At 35.9% G+C, this 14,564-nt stretch overlaps 1 protein-coding gene across 1 annotated transcript in view; it reads right to left on the reverse strand.

The window, feature by feature from the left end:
* The window catches only part of SPOCK3 (SPARC (osteonectin), cwcv and kazal like domains proteoglycan 3), a 151,706-nt gene that overhangs the window by 94,461 nt on the left and 42,681 nt on the right, over positions 1 to 14,564 (reverse strand). The window contains exon 3 of the mRNA XM_034411414.3: positions 9,317 to 9,362. Coding sequence (XP_034267305.1) covers positions 9,317 to 9,362 — 46 coding nt within the window. The remainder of the gene's footprint in view (positions 1 to 9,316; positions 9,363 to 14,564) is intronic.

The following is a 14,564-nucleotide window of genomic DNA, read 5'->3' on the forward strand; positions in this document are numbered from 1 at the left end:
AAAAGAGAGTTATCCCATGTTATACATTATTACAGTTTAGCAACAGAGCAAATTTTGGACCATTTTAAATATTATATCCAATTTGTTTCAGTTATTCAAAATTAAAAAGAAAAGAAATTTCTCATAATGTAGTTTCTTATGTCCAACTTGAAATTCTCTTTGTTAATAAGCTACTTCACAGATCAAATAATATATACTTAATAGCCCTTAGACTTATATACCACTCCATAGTGCTTTTCAGCACTCTCTGACCCGTTTACAAATATCAGCATATTGTGGGTTCTGAGTTCTCATTTTATAGATCTTGGAAAGATGGAAGGCTGAGTCAACCTTCAGCCAGTCAGATTGAACTCCTGGCTGTAGGCAGAATTAGCCTGCAAACCTGCATTCTAACCACTATGCCACCATGCAGTATGGTGATGGTTGTTTTGAAAGAAAATGTATATCTTTAGCAGCGGTGGGATTTAAGTAATTTAACAATCGGTTCTCTGCCCTAATGATTTCTTCTAACAACCAGTTTGCCAAATTGCTCAGAAAGTTAACAACCGGTTCTCCCAAAGCGGTGCAAACTGGTTGAATCCCACTGATCTATAGCTTATATATTCATGTGCTTTTTATGTTAAGATTTACAAATAGCATACTAGTTTATCTGGATAAATATTATAAATCTCAGAGTTTAAACAATTAATTATATATATAAAGTTATGTGCAAACTATTTAGTATTCATGGAAAGTTTTATGCAGGTGTACATTTTAATAGCCATAATCATATTAAATCTTTTCAATGTAGTAGATATTCCTGTAAAAAATATTCAATAGTAGTAACTACAGAAAAATATTGAATATGCTCAATTGCTAACAAAATGCATGCTATGATTTTATGTCATGATTTGCATACATTGCTCATAATGGAAATTGCTCATTATGAGCATACATTGATTTACACACATTGCCAACAATAAAAAGAATGAAACTTGGAAAGATTAACATTTTCTTATAATTTCCAGTAATACAATATAGGGTTGGTGCAATAATTTGACTAGATCTAATCAAGTTGTAAAGACTGAGTTATAAATCATTTCACAGCCTCTGTCTGTCTACCTATATTTGTAGCTTTCAAATCTGTATCTCTAAAATGTGCAACTCCCATAAGGTAGTCCTCATCTTATGACTGCAATTGAGACCGGAACCTTTGTGGCTAAAGAAGGTGGTCTTAAGTAGTTGTGCCCAAGTTTACGACCTTTTTTTGGCATGGTCATTAAGTAAAACACTTTGGTCATTAATAGATGATGTAGTTGTTAAGTAAATTCAGCTTCCCTCATTGAGTTGGCTTGTCAGAAGCTGGCTGGGAAGGACACAAATGACAATGAGGACTCTGCAACTAATATCAATACATGCTAGTTGCCAAGTTCCCTGAAGTTTCAACCTATGATCGTAAGAACCAGACATAGACTTACTTTTGTCAATGTGATTTTTCTTTTTGAGAGGTTGCTAAACGAATGGCCATAAGGCAAGGAGTACCTTCATCCTTGAATGCTAGAAAATTGACAGGCAACACAAAAGTTTGGAAATATTCCATACTGGAGAAATTTAGTTTAATTTAGCTTTTTTATATATTTACATTTAAAATTGTTCAAACTTCAAAATTATAATATATGTAATTTATTAGTTAAATCTAAGGACATTTTACTAAATTGTATAGTAATGTTATGCACTACTAATGCACTAATCGAAATTTTAAATATTAACAAGCAGTATTCTGCATGTGTGTCTATGTTACAAGAAAAAAAAACCATTTCAATTATCAGCCAAATGTGGAGTTTTTGTTACTTTTTGTTAATCAGCACAAACTAACATTGATATCTGGCTTCATAATAGTATTGGCCTATTTAGTTATACATAAAGATAAACATGCATATTTGCATATACATATCAGTTATATATGTAGAGTTGATTGCATTGGTAATATTCGTTATACACAACATTAACATCTGATTATGAATTAATTAAAATGCTACATTAAAATCAAATTAAAGTGAAATCTCAGAATTTATTTTGTGGTTTATTCTATAAATATAGAGCAAGTGTGTAAATCAAACTCAGTTCGGTTATTAATGTCAATGCCTGTGGGCTTCAAACTGAGCAAAGTCCAGGCCTGCCTACTCAACATTCTACCCAAACTTCTCACCTGGCTGTATACTTGTTAATTTCTAAAAGGGATGCATTGCCATCATACAATTGCAGAAATGGAGTGCCAGTCAATTTTGGTGCTCCCTGAAATATAGTAGAACACAGCACCTCAATGTAATCTTGGGTACCAGCATTATATTTAGTGTTTTGTTGAATTTGTACTGTTTAAATGAATATATTGCAACACTGAGATCAGTGTCTTGCAGGACATGCTGAAGTTCATGTTGAAGAGCCTTATTATTGATGTTGTTTGCCCCGAGTTCGAATGTAGAAAATTCTTTATCCCATAAAGCGTTTAGAAAAATAATGATCAGGGCTATTTTTATCAGTTTAATTAATCGTGGCGATAACTGTCAGAGGTGGTTTTTTCCCACTACTTTAAATATTAGCCATTACTTTAAGAGCTGAATATTTTATATTATGTTCCTTGGCAGTTTCCATTTGCATAACAAGTATCTACTACAAAAGGAGTTCTGTAAAAATGTGCACTGCATATGCTACTCTACTGAAGTCTTATAAAAGACTTCAGTGTTACCAACAATGTCACAGGTGGGTTTTTTTATGGGATTGGGGTGGAGCTCCTTAGGAGATTCAAATTGGTAGGGCTCAGTGGTGGGTTACTACCGGTTCGCCCCAATTCGGGAAAAACCAGTAGCGGTGGCAGCAAGAGAATCCACCCACCTGACCAGACATCATCACAGATACGCCACACGCTCACAGTTCCAAACCGGTAGCGAAGGTAAGTGAAAACCATTACTGGTAGGGCTTGTATTCAGAATAATGGATCGAGGAACCATTTTGTTCCTAAAAAGACTTGGACTCCCTAATTGTTCCATGAGTTCTAGTCCAGAGTGATTCAAAGTTGTTCTTCAGAAGCTAAAATAAGATTTCCTGTGTTAGTTTAGCTTAGGGAGCAAATCAGCTAAACGAAGTAATATTACAAGGTGAGGCAAATAGCAAATTTCTGTATATATTCCTCTGCTTTTGTGCAAGATAGAACTTTGAGAACTCAAATGAGCTTTTTTTTTTTTAAGGAAAAAACCAAGTCCAGTTGCCTTTTGAAAAAGCAGATTTGGGACATTGGCTGAGAACAAATTCTGCAAAAACCCTGTCCATTTTAAAATCATATTGGAGCCAGTCATGTTTGCTTTTAATTAGCACTGAACATGCATGAATATGACTTCTGTTCCAGGGTCCAACCTGTGAAATCTGTCCTCTATTTCTCACATTCACAACTGATGTTGAATCCTACACCAAAAGTAGTGAATGCTATTATTCCTCATTAACAGCCAATGGAATTAACAGAATAACAGAGTTGAAAGGGAAATTCTAGTCTGGTTCTTCAAACCGGAATGACACATTTAATGACACGTTTAACCCCACCTTCCAGCTCAGTCTGCTCATCTTGTACCCCAGTTGTTCTCGTCCTTTTCTTCACCATGGACTCCCTCTAAATACCTTTTGTGGCCACCGGACCCCACGAGACTTAATTCAAGATTTAAATCATAACATTTCTTCAAGCCTTCGCGGGCACCTCCCCCCACTCCCGTGACAATATCGTGCCCTCAGTGGCTAAGACATTGAGTTTGTCAATCAGAAAGGTCAGTAGTTTGAATCCCTAGTATAGGTCTCCTGCATGAGCAGGGGGTTGGACTAGATGACCTCCAAGGTCCCTTCCAACTCTGTTACTGTTACTTCTAATGCAACCCCTGTTCAAGCAGGACACCCTATACCATTTCAGACAAATGGTTGTTCAGTCTCTTCTTAGAAGCCTCCAGTGTTGGAGCACTGAAGCTTCTGAAGGCAAGTCATTCCACTGATTAATTGTTTTCACTGTCAGGAAATTTCTCCGTAGTTCTAGGTTGCTTCTCTCCTTGGTTAGTTTTTATCTATAGCTTCTTGCCTTGCCTTCAGGTGCTTTGGAGAATAAATTCTACCCCCTCCTCTTTGTGGCACCCTCTTATGATATTGGAACACTGCTATCATATCATCCCTAGTCCTTTTTCATCAAACTAGACATGCCCAATTCCTGCAATTGTTCTTTGTATGTTTTAGCCTCCAGTCCCCCATTCATCTTTGTTATTCTTCCCTAAACTCTTTTTAAAGTCTCAACATCTTTTTGGGCAGCTGCAGCACACTTCTCGCTCATATTCAAGTGTTCAGTTATTTAAGAGTTAAGTCCCAGGACTATTTGCTTTCTTATTAGAAATCTTTCTATAGTAATGGAAAATTTTTAACAAACGCAAGTTGACCAGGTCAGCCCAAACACCAAGCCACCAGTCTAATGAACAGAAAACAGGACAAATATGTACAAATACATAATAAATGTTCCATCCATCTTCCATATAATCCACCCAATGTCTTCCAACTTGTCCTAGTAAGTATTCACTAAGTTAATATTACACATATTTATTAAGCATAATTTAGCTATATGAATTTTGAAATTACTGTCCTTTAAAGCATAGCATCAAAGCATATAAACTTAAAATACCTGTAAAAATTTCTACACTAAGTTTTTATCTAACAATCTAGAGATGGGTTTTATTTTCTATTTATTGCAGGAACTTTCTAGAGAGAAATCAGTAAATACAATATGAAGGAATGGTAGTAAAAATACCCAAATCATTAGGTCTTAAAAATTTAAGTGTATGTTATATCTATTATCTACATGTATTTATTCTCCTCAACAAATGCATGTGCTGCAGTATAAGTATTAAAGAAGTCGAAAATCAAGGACTGTTTTATTTCTAATCAGAAAAATTCCAAAATTCCTATTAGAGAATTTATTTTATTATGCCAGAAAAGAAGAAATCAAAATAGAACTGATTGCTGTTTTTTAAATTCACTTAAGCTCTTCATCAAACTAGGTGTCAAATAAAAGAGAATGGAAAAATGCTGAACCTTGGAGACTGCATTAAGTCCGGCTATTAAGATGGAATATTGAGATAATAGAATGTAATATAATTGTTTAGTAACTACTATGCAAATTTCAGAATGCATCTAAAACTATAGGATCAAAACATACAATGGTGGATGTTCTTTTCTGAAAATAACTATCCAAATGTGATCCAGATTTTTATCTCCATCATCCAGCAAAATCTGCACATTATGTTTGTTAAAAGCTATATACAATGTAGGCTGATTGTGAGTAAGCATGAAAAGTAGCATTCCTAATTGACAGGGTTATGTATTCATTCATCATAAAACATTGTAACATAAAGAAAGATACTATTACTATACTATATCCAGTACTGGCTTTTTTCAAATGACATTTTTAACTAAGTAAATTCATTAGTATTCTATTATAATAATGTGACATTTAGCATCAAAGAAAGTTATTACCGTGTTTCCCCAAAATGAAGACCCAGTCTTATTTTCTTTTGATCTCTGTAAAAACGACTAGGGCTTCTTTTCGGGGGTCTAATTACTGACTCACCTCACGGTGGCACCGACAGCTCCACGCTGCTGGCCCATTTCTGCGGCCACTTGCCGCCACTCACACGTGTGGTCCTTAGCCTCCATTCTACCATCAGAGCCTTATGGAAAGCTCTCTGCACCTGAGAAACGGGCTCCAGATTGCCACACATGGTGCCCCCTGTCTTCCATTTCTCTATCAGAACCTTCCGGAAAGCCCTCTGCAGCTGATAACAGAGCTCTGGATCAATCTGTTATCGGCTTCAGAGGGCTTTCCGGAAGGCTGATGGTGAAACGGAGGCCGGGGGCAATGTGTGCTGTCAGAGTGCGTACAGGGTGGCAATTTTGAGACAACCCAGGAGCAAAATACAATAAACAGAGGTCTGTCTTTCATATAGTGGTTTATCTACAAGAAATATATACATACACATACTAGGCAAAGTCAGGCAATCAATCATCAACTATAGCACAGAAGCACACACAGAGAAAGAGATGCCCTCACAGGGCCTCTCTTATATATACAGTCTCTTAAAGTCATATCAGCCCAAAAACCTTGTTGATTCATTCCCTGCCTTATATCATTATAGCAGCTGGTCAGCTCTTAAAGTATTTTCCTGACATGCTCGTCAATCCGGACCTCATTTCTTGGTTGTAGAGGGCTTTCTGGAAGGCTTCTGATGGCGAACTGGAGGCTGGGGGTGACACACACAAGTGGTAGCAAGCAGCCGCAGAAGCGCGTCTGCAAAGCAAGGTTGGTGTTGGGGTGTGCAAGGCCTGGTAAGTAGGGCAGCTTCACCACCCTATTCCCACCCTAGTTTAATTTTTCCCCATGTGCCTCGTCCTATCACCTGAACCCCAGGGTGGACAAGATCTTAATTAGGGCTAATTTTGGGGATAGGGCTTAATTTTAGCACATGTATTCAAAAACATGATAGGGCTTCTTTTCAGGGTGAGTCATATTTTCGGGAAAACACGGTACACATTTTTGTAATATTAATTATTGGTATTTCAATTCATAATAGCTGTCTTTCAAAAGTTAAATATTTCCCAGTGAAATCTGGTTTAATTGGTTACAGAATGTAAACTGTTATATACTTTGTTATTTATCCAACAAAATTCAAAACTAAAATCAGAATTCAAATATATACTTCATATCCAATTCCTTTTTAGACAAGATAGCTATGCTTTCTTCTATTACCACTTAGTAAGGGACCAAATTTAAGGGACAGTACAACTATCTTTTACTGTCAATTTTGCTAGCTTCATAGTTCCACTTCTACTTCGCATCTATTCTCTTTTGGATTTCCAGATCCCTGTTTTGTTTGAATGATTAATTACTGGGAGGAGATAAACAGCCCTCCAAACCTGAAGACCTCCAGTTTTTTTGGACCACACCTCATTCCATATAAACTGGAAACTAGAAATGTTATTATAGCAGTAATCAAACATGAATGGGGAGGGGGGGTCACAGAAGGCAGTCATAGATACTGTGGAAATAGGACTAAAGTTGGCTGTTTTGTAGTAGTGCTCTTCAATTTAATATTAATAGCAGTTTAGAGAAATGAGTTGCCAAACTGTATCTGTTTGTCTGTTCGTGTGCATTAGCAGTTGAAAAATAAGGTTAATCAGGCTCTGGAATGTAATGATTAATCTCTATCCCTCTATATTGCAATTGCAATTAATAAATCACAAATGCACTCCAACCTGCTAATATCCTTAGCCGTATATGAAGAACCCATTATTAACTGTTCTTTCTGATATCAGTTCTGGGGATAGTAACAATAAAAAAGAGATCTGGATCACATTTGAAAAGGAAATAAAAATGGGTGAACCACATTTTTAAGAATCATCTCATCCGTGTCCTGAGACATAATTTTATACAACGGCTACTGGAAGTATAAAACGTTATCCAACAATTTTTGGCTCCTGATCTCATGTGATATTCAAGCTTTCACAAGGGAGTGGGGAAAATGGCAAGTTTTATTGTGATACAAGTTGAATGATGACTTTATATCTTAAAAACCATTTACTGTGACAGTTTCACTGATAATAGTTATCGATAAAAATAAACATGGAGTGATTACCATTTAACATATGTTATATGGAAACATATAAACTAATCTATTAGGAAATAATTCTCCCAAGAAGGAAAATTAATCTAATTTAACAATCTATCACTTTCTTTACTTTTTTATTAATTAATGACTTACACTTAAGATAATGCACTTTTATATTATTATTAAGTGTAAGACACTTAATAATAATATAAAACTTATACCGTATTTTCCGGCGTATAAGACGACTTTTAAACATGAAAATCTTCTCAAAAGTCGAGGGTCGTCTTATACGCCGGGTGTAGTTCTCCTGTAACCAGGCAGACCAGCCCGAAAGGGTCTGGCGAGCCTTAAATGGCTCTGGCGATCCCAGCTATGGCGATCCCAGCTCTGACAATCCCAGCTGAGTTCCCTGCAACTCAGCTGGGATCGCCAGAAACCACGTAAAAGGAAAAAAGTTTTTTCCCTTTTACTCTGAGGATCCCAGCTCTGACGATCCCAGCTGAGTTCCCTGCAACTCAGCTGGGATCGCCAGAACCATGGCTCTGACGGTCCCAGCTCTGACGGTCGATCCCATCCCAGCTGAGTTCCCTGCAAATCAGCTGGGATGGCCAGAGCCATGTAAAAGGGAAAAAGTTTTCCCCCTCCAGCTTGCTTACCTCAGCTGCTAGTCGCAACGCTTGCCTTGCTTTGCTTGCCTGAATCTATTCAGGCAAGCAAGCAACTCCCTGCCTGCAATCAAGCAAGGAGTTAGTTGTGGACTTCAACTCCCAGAATTCCTCAGCCAGCAAAGCAAAGCTGGCTGAGGAATTCTGGGAGTTGAAGTCTACAAGTCTTAAAGTTGCCAAGGTTGGAGACCCTTGTTCTATTGGGTAAGTTTTTTTCCCCTTTGGGAGCTTTAAAAAAAATAGTCAATTGGGGTTTTTTTAGTTGTTCTTTTTTAGACCTAGCCATTTAAAGTTTAGGAAGTTTTAAATTTAGCTTTCATATAAAAATAAAAATAAAATAAAATAAAACAATATTTGTGCAGCTTTCTGAGATTTAGTGTGTTTCTGTAGTGTTTCACTCCAACTACACAAACACACAAAATCTCACAAAGCTGTATGTGGAATTTTGTGTGTGTAAAGTGTGAAAGTTGGTTTTTTGGACTTTTTGTGGCTGTGTGAGGTTCCTGCTTGTTGCAGGGGCCATTTTGGGTCTAGCACAGCTGCTTTTACATTGTGGGTGAGCCAGTTGTGTTGTGTTGTGTGTGTTTAGAGTGTGAAAGTTTTTTGGGGGGGCTTTTTGTGGCTGTGTGAGGTTCCTGCTTGTTACAGGGGCCATTTTGGGTCTAGCACAGCTGCTTTTACATTGTAGGTGAGCCAGTTGATGTTTTTTAATTTTTATTTGGTGTGCATTGGAAGAGGGGCAGTCTTATATGGCGAGTATAGCCCAAACCCTATATTTTAACAGGAAAAGTTGGGGGTCGTCTTATACGCCCAGTCGTCTTATACGCCGGAAAATACGGTACTTGCTTTAAATTCACTTTGTAAAAAGTAGATTCAAGGAGAATACCTAAAAAGATAACTTAAACAGCAGCTTTCACTTTACTGCTCACCATTATAAATATATAGAACATTAAAAGCACCCTTTTTATTTGTATCAAGATCATTTCTTACCTTGATCAAAGGATGTAAGCGGACTCCATGTACGAAAATAATCATCCTGCAGCAGAAAAAAGAAAGCAAATGTGCTTAGAATGGGAAAACGAATGCAAACGCATGAATGGAGAAAGACAGAAATGCATAAAAGATATACAAACCTCAACTTCCTGCACATGGTGCGCAGCAAAAAAACACAAAGGAAAGATACAATTATCATATGGACATACTAATTGCAGGAAACACATCTTTGCTAATGAAAAAAAATCGAAAGAATAAACAGCTAGTCCATAAACCAGATGGAAAAAAAGTATCTGAAATTGCGGAGATTTTTTATTCAGCAGTTATATTTCAATAGTTTCCAAACCTTGTATTTCATTTTATATCATTACCAACTATTCTGACAGTTGCTTACACAAATTATCTTGTAAAAAATATTAAATGGTATGACTGGAAAACTTTCAATGCCAAATAGCAGGGGGGATTTGATTTAAATCGAGTTGATTTAAATCACAATTTAAATCACTAGTGAAAAGGCTTGATTTAAATCAACTCGATTTAAATCATAATTTTTAAAGAGCAACTGTCATCTCTGCTACTCCTTTGACCCACCGTTGACTCACCGATAGTCCCAGTGTTGCAGAATATACAGCCTCATGCTACATAACTAAGCTCCATTTCATGCTGAATAAACTAAATTATTTATGTATCTTAAATAGAAAACTATCTTACGATAGATTTTTACCCCAAAAGTTTTTTATTAAAATAAATTCGAAAAAAATAAAAAAAATCCGATTTAAATCAAAAAAATCTGATTTTTTTGATTTTTTTAAAAAAATCATTGATTTTTATTCACCCTGCCAAATAGCAATCCATCTACAAGTACTTGATTAAAGTGCTTGAAGATCGTCACTCTACGTATTGCTTTCAAAGCTTACTGTTTACAAACTAAGTTTCTTTTTTTTAAAAAAAATTATTTTATTTTTATTCGAACATCATCTTCCATTAAACTGTTTGCCATCTGAGTACAAATATTTTGTGCAAATATTTTATACAATAGCAATTATGATTTACAGCCATATTTATTATTTTATCTGTTCTTAATTTAATACTAATACTAATATATACCATACCTAATACTATAACAATCCTCTTCTTAACTTATTTAGCTTTGTTAAAACATTTTCTCTATTTCACTCATCTGTTTTTTTCATATTTATTCTCTAACCATTGATAAAATAATTCCCATATGTTATAATAATCAGATTTTTTTCTTTAATTTCAAGTGTTAACCTATTCATTTCTGCACATTCTAATATATAATAAGTTTCAAATTTCATTTCATTGCCCAGGATAAACAAAAACAAAACTGAGTACAAAGCAGGGGTGAAATCCAGCAGGTTCTGACAGGTTCTAGAGAACCGGTAGTGGAAATTTTGAGCAGTTCGGAGAACTGGCAAATACCACTTCTGGCTGGCCCCAGAGTGGGTGGGAATGGAGATTTTACAATATCCTTCCAGCAGGAGTGGGGAGGGAATGGAGATTTTGCAGTATCCTTCCCCTGCCACTCCCACCAAGCCACACCCACCAAGCCACACCACGCCCACCCAGCCACGGCCACAGAACCGGTAGTAAAAAAATTTGGATTTCACCACTGGTACAAAGCAACATACTGTTAATGTAAGTGCTATTAATTTTAGTGGCCTTCACCTGTATAATTTATAATTTATTGATTTATATAGCCATCCTAATGAACCCTGGACAGCATACTGGGATTAAAACATAAAAACAATATAATCCCTAGTTCCTAAGGATAAAATGAAAACCTCGTTCATAGAGGAACACCTGAACAGCAGTAGAGTTCACCTAATCTCCTGACCTAAATATCTGAAGTCAGGTCTTCAGCATCTTGCAAAAGTCTAACAGAGTCAAGGCCATCCTGATTTTTTGGTAGATGCTGTTCCACAGAGCAGATGCTGCCATTGAGAAGCAACACTTCTGGGCTTCCAAAAGATGACGCTGTTTCATAGAAGAGACACAAAATATGTTTTTGACTGAGAGCGGAAACAATAGGAGAGGTGGTCCCTCAGCTATCAACCCAATCTCCTTATCATTTGAATTATTCTTTTTTGCATTATTTTGAACTATGGTACAATAACTAATATTTCAAATTGTAAATATTTATGAAGTTGCCTAAAGAATTGTAGAAATAATTACAATTCTGATATTCCTAGACTTTGGCAAGTAACACCCAGAACTGAAGGCTACCGTGAAATAATCTGGAGGCACTGTGCACATATTTAAGCAATCATTTAGTAATCAATGTTCAGCTAAATATGCATGAACATTACAATTTAAAATTTAAAATCATTCTGATAACTGCTATCTATTATTAACTGTGAAAAGATTTCTTTCTTCACACAGATGCTATTCTGGAGAGAAAAATAGACCAATCAATTTGGAATATATCCATTCCTCATAAAATAAGGATACAGATATTTCCCAAAAATATGCAGAAAATTGCTTGAAGAAAATGATGCATGCTGCTGCAAGGATTTCTATTGTTATCTCAGTTTAGACACAGAGAGCAGCTCCTACCCAGAAACTTCACTGAAATAAATTGCTTAAGCCTCACATACATGTTTCTATAGTATTCCAAATAATTAATAGCTATATACCTAGGTATAAATTAATATAGACTAACATTCTTTTTAAAAGCATACTGGCTGAAAGTCTAGATTCAGCAATTATATGTGAAATTGCATTCAACATGAAATATGAAATTGTTGATCTGTCAGAAGGAAAATTTCAATATACAAAGCTGCAAGTAACTTAAACATAAATCAGGTGGACTGTATTTTTCCTTTATCTAATCATTCACATGGTGTGTACAGTGAAAAAGACAAAGTTATATACTTATAGAGATGTCCTCAAACATTTTTCAAAGAGTTGTCCGATCCTTTGCCAGATATATTGTATTTTTCGGAATATAAGATGCACCGGAGTATAAGACGCACCTTAATTTTTGGGGAGGAAAATAAGAAAAAAGCTGATTGGCAGGTGGATAACCCACAGAATACCCCCAATCAGCTGTTCCCAGAGCTGAATTTTAGAAACAGATTCTTGGTTGTGAGCTCTGTGCCTTGCTTTTTTTTTTTTTTTTGGCTTTTTTTTCTGCCTCTAAAACTTCTGAAACTCTGTTTCAGAAAAAAATTTCTTTTCTATCCCTGAAAGCCTCCAAAACAGTTTCAGAAAAAAAGCCTCTGTAGCTCTGTTTGGGGGTTCTTTTCTGAAGCTCTGTTTGGGGGTTCTTTTCTGAAGCTCTGTTTGGAGGGTTTTTTTCTGAAGCTCTGTTTGGGGGCTTCTTTTCTGAAGCTTCATTTCTGATGCTTTTTTCAGCCTCTGAAACCTCCGTTTGAGAAGCTAGGCAGGGCTACATTCGGAGTATAAGACGCACCCAGATTTTCACCCTCTTTTTTGGGGGGGAAAGGTGCATCTTATACTCCGAAAAATGAGCCTTGGTGGCGCAGCAGACTAAAGTGCTGTTAAGTAACACCAGCTGCCTGCAATTACTGCAAGTTCAAATCTCACCAAGTTCAAGGTTGACTCAGCCTTCCATCCTTTCGAGGTAAGTAAAATGAGGACACGGTTTGTGGGGGCAATAAGCTGACTTTGTATAAAAAAGAACACCGCTTGGGGGGGCCAAAAGCTCTACTAAGCAGGTATATACAAAAGTATGAAGGCTATTGCTTAATGCATTGTAAGCCGCCCTGAGTCTCCAGAGAAGGGCAGCATATAAATCGAACCAATAAATAAATAAAATACACTAGGTGCCTCAATACTTCAGAAAAGACTTTGCTCCCATGAATCTCCTTTGTTAAATACTCTTCTGAGCGCTTTGGTCAGATGTAATATATAGTCATGAGTTTTACAAAGATTAAGTTTGCTGATATGAACTAAAAATGCCACATATTTCTACCTCACACCAAAGCATAGCATTGAGGTAAGTGAGCAAAGGTAATACTCTTGGCAGCAATAGAGGTAGTCCTTGACTTATATGACCACAATTGAGCCCAAAATTGCTGTTGTTAAGTGAAACATTTGTTCAGTGAGTTTCGCCCCATAACCCCACAGTTATTAAGTGAATCACTGCAGCTGATAAGTTAGTAAGCCAGTCGTTAAATAAATCTGGCTTCTCCATTGACTTTGTTCACCAGAAGTTTGCCAAAAGTAATCACATGATTTTGGGACACACCAACGGGCATAAATATTAACCCGTTGCCAAGCATCTGAATTTTGATCACATGATCATGGGGATGCTGCAAAAAGTTGTGTCCTAAGTCACATTTTTCAGTGCCATTGTAACCTTGAATAGTCACTAAATGAACTGTTGTAAGTCGAGAACTACCTGTATTTACATCCATACATTTCTTCAAAATAAAACTATATGCACAAAAAATCACCAAGCACTGTTAATACTCAAAAGATTTAAGGCATGGGAAAGAAAGATTATGGACCATAAAAAATGCAAAAGAAACTAACAATTTAAATTTAATTATTAATTTAATTTAATTTGTATTTCCAGCAATACCTCTAAGCCTAAAAATATTCATATGGTTGATGGATGGCAATTACAACTCCAAATAAAGGGTAGGATGAAGTGGGAGAGAATATTTTAGGATGCTTGACTGAATGGTATGGAGTGACCGTATTTACTGTTTTGACTTCTGTAAATGTGTTTTCATTATGCTGACCATAGCTGCCATTTTATGACCATCCTCAACTCTTTTAAAATTTTAAATGGGCATTTTTATTATTTTATTTTATTTTATTTTTTATTTTATTATTTTATTTTATATTTTATATTATTTTATTTATTTATTTATTTATTTATATTATTTTATTTTATTTATTTTATTGAAATTTTATATGTCCACCCACTGACATTACAAAAATTTATCATGGGTTAAGGTAGTAACCTAACCTTACCAACTTTAAAATGAGTGAACTTCAATTCCCAGAATTCCCAGCTAGCCACTCATCTTAAAGTTGTTAAGATTGAGAAACATTGGATTAAGATATTCTGGTTGAGTACATAAGAATACATGAACATGTGCATGTTTTCATTACTATTTCCTCTCTTTTCTTTATGCATGTAATTAAAAGAAAATTGGCATTCCTGGATTTTGCAGAAGGATCAAGTGGATCTTGGGGAAGGAGGAGGAAAGAATGGGAAAAAGGAAAGGAGTTAAATCAAGTAAATAGA

The sequence above is a fragment of the Pantherophis guttatus genome, chromosome 8 (genome assembly GCF_059756535.1).
Source record: "Pantherophis guttatus breed Tessera chromosome 8, ASM5975653v1, whole genome shotgun sequence".
Taxonomy (NCBI): Eukaryota; Metazoa; Chordata; class Lepidosauria; order Squamata; family Colubridae; genus Pantherophis; species Pantherophis guttatus.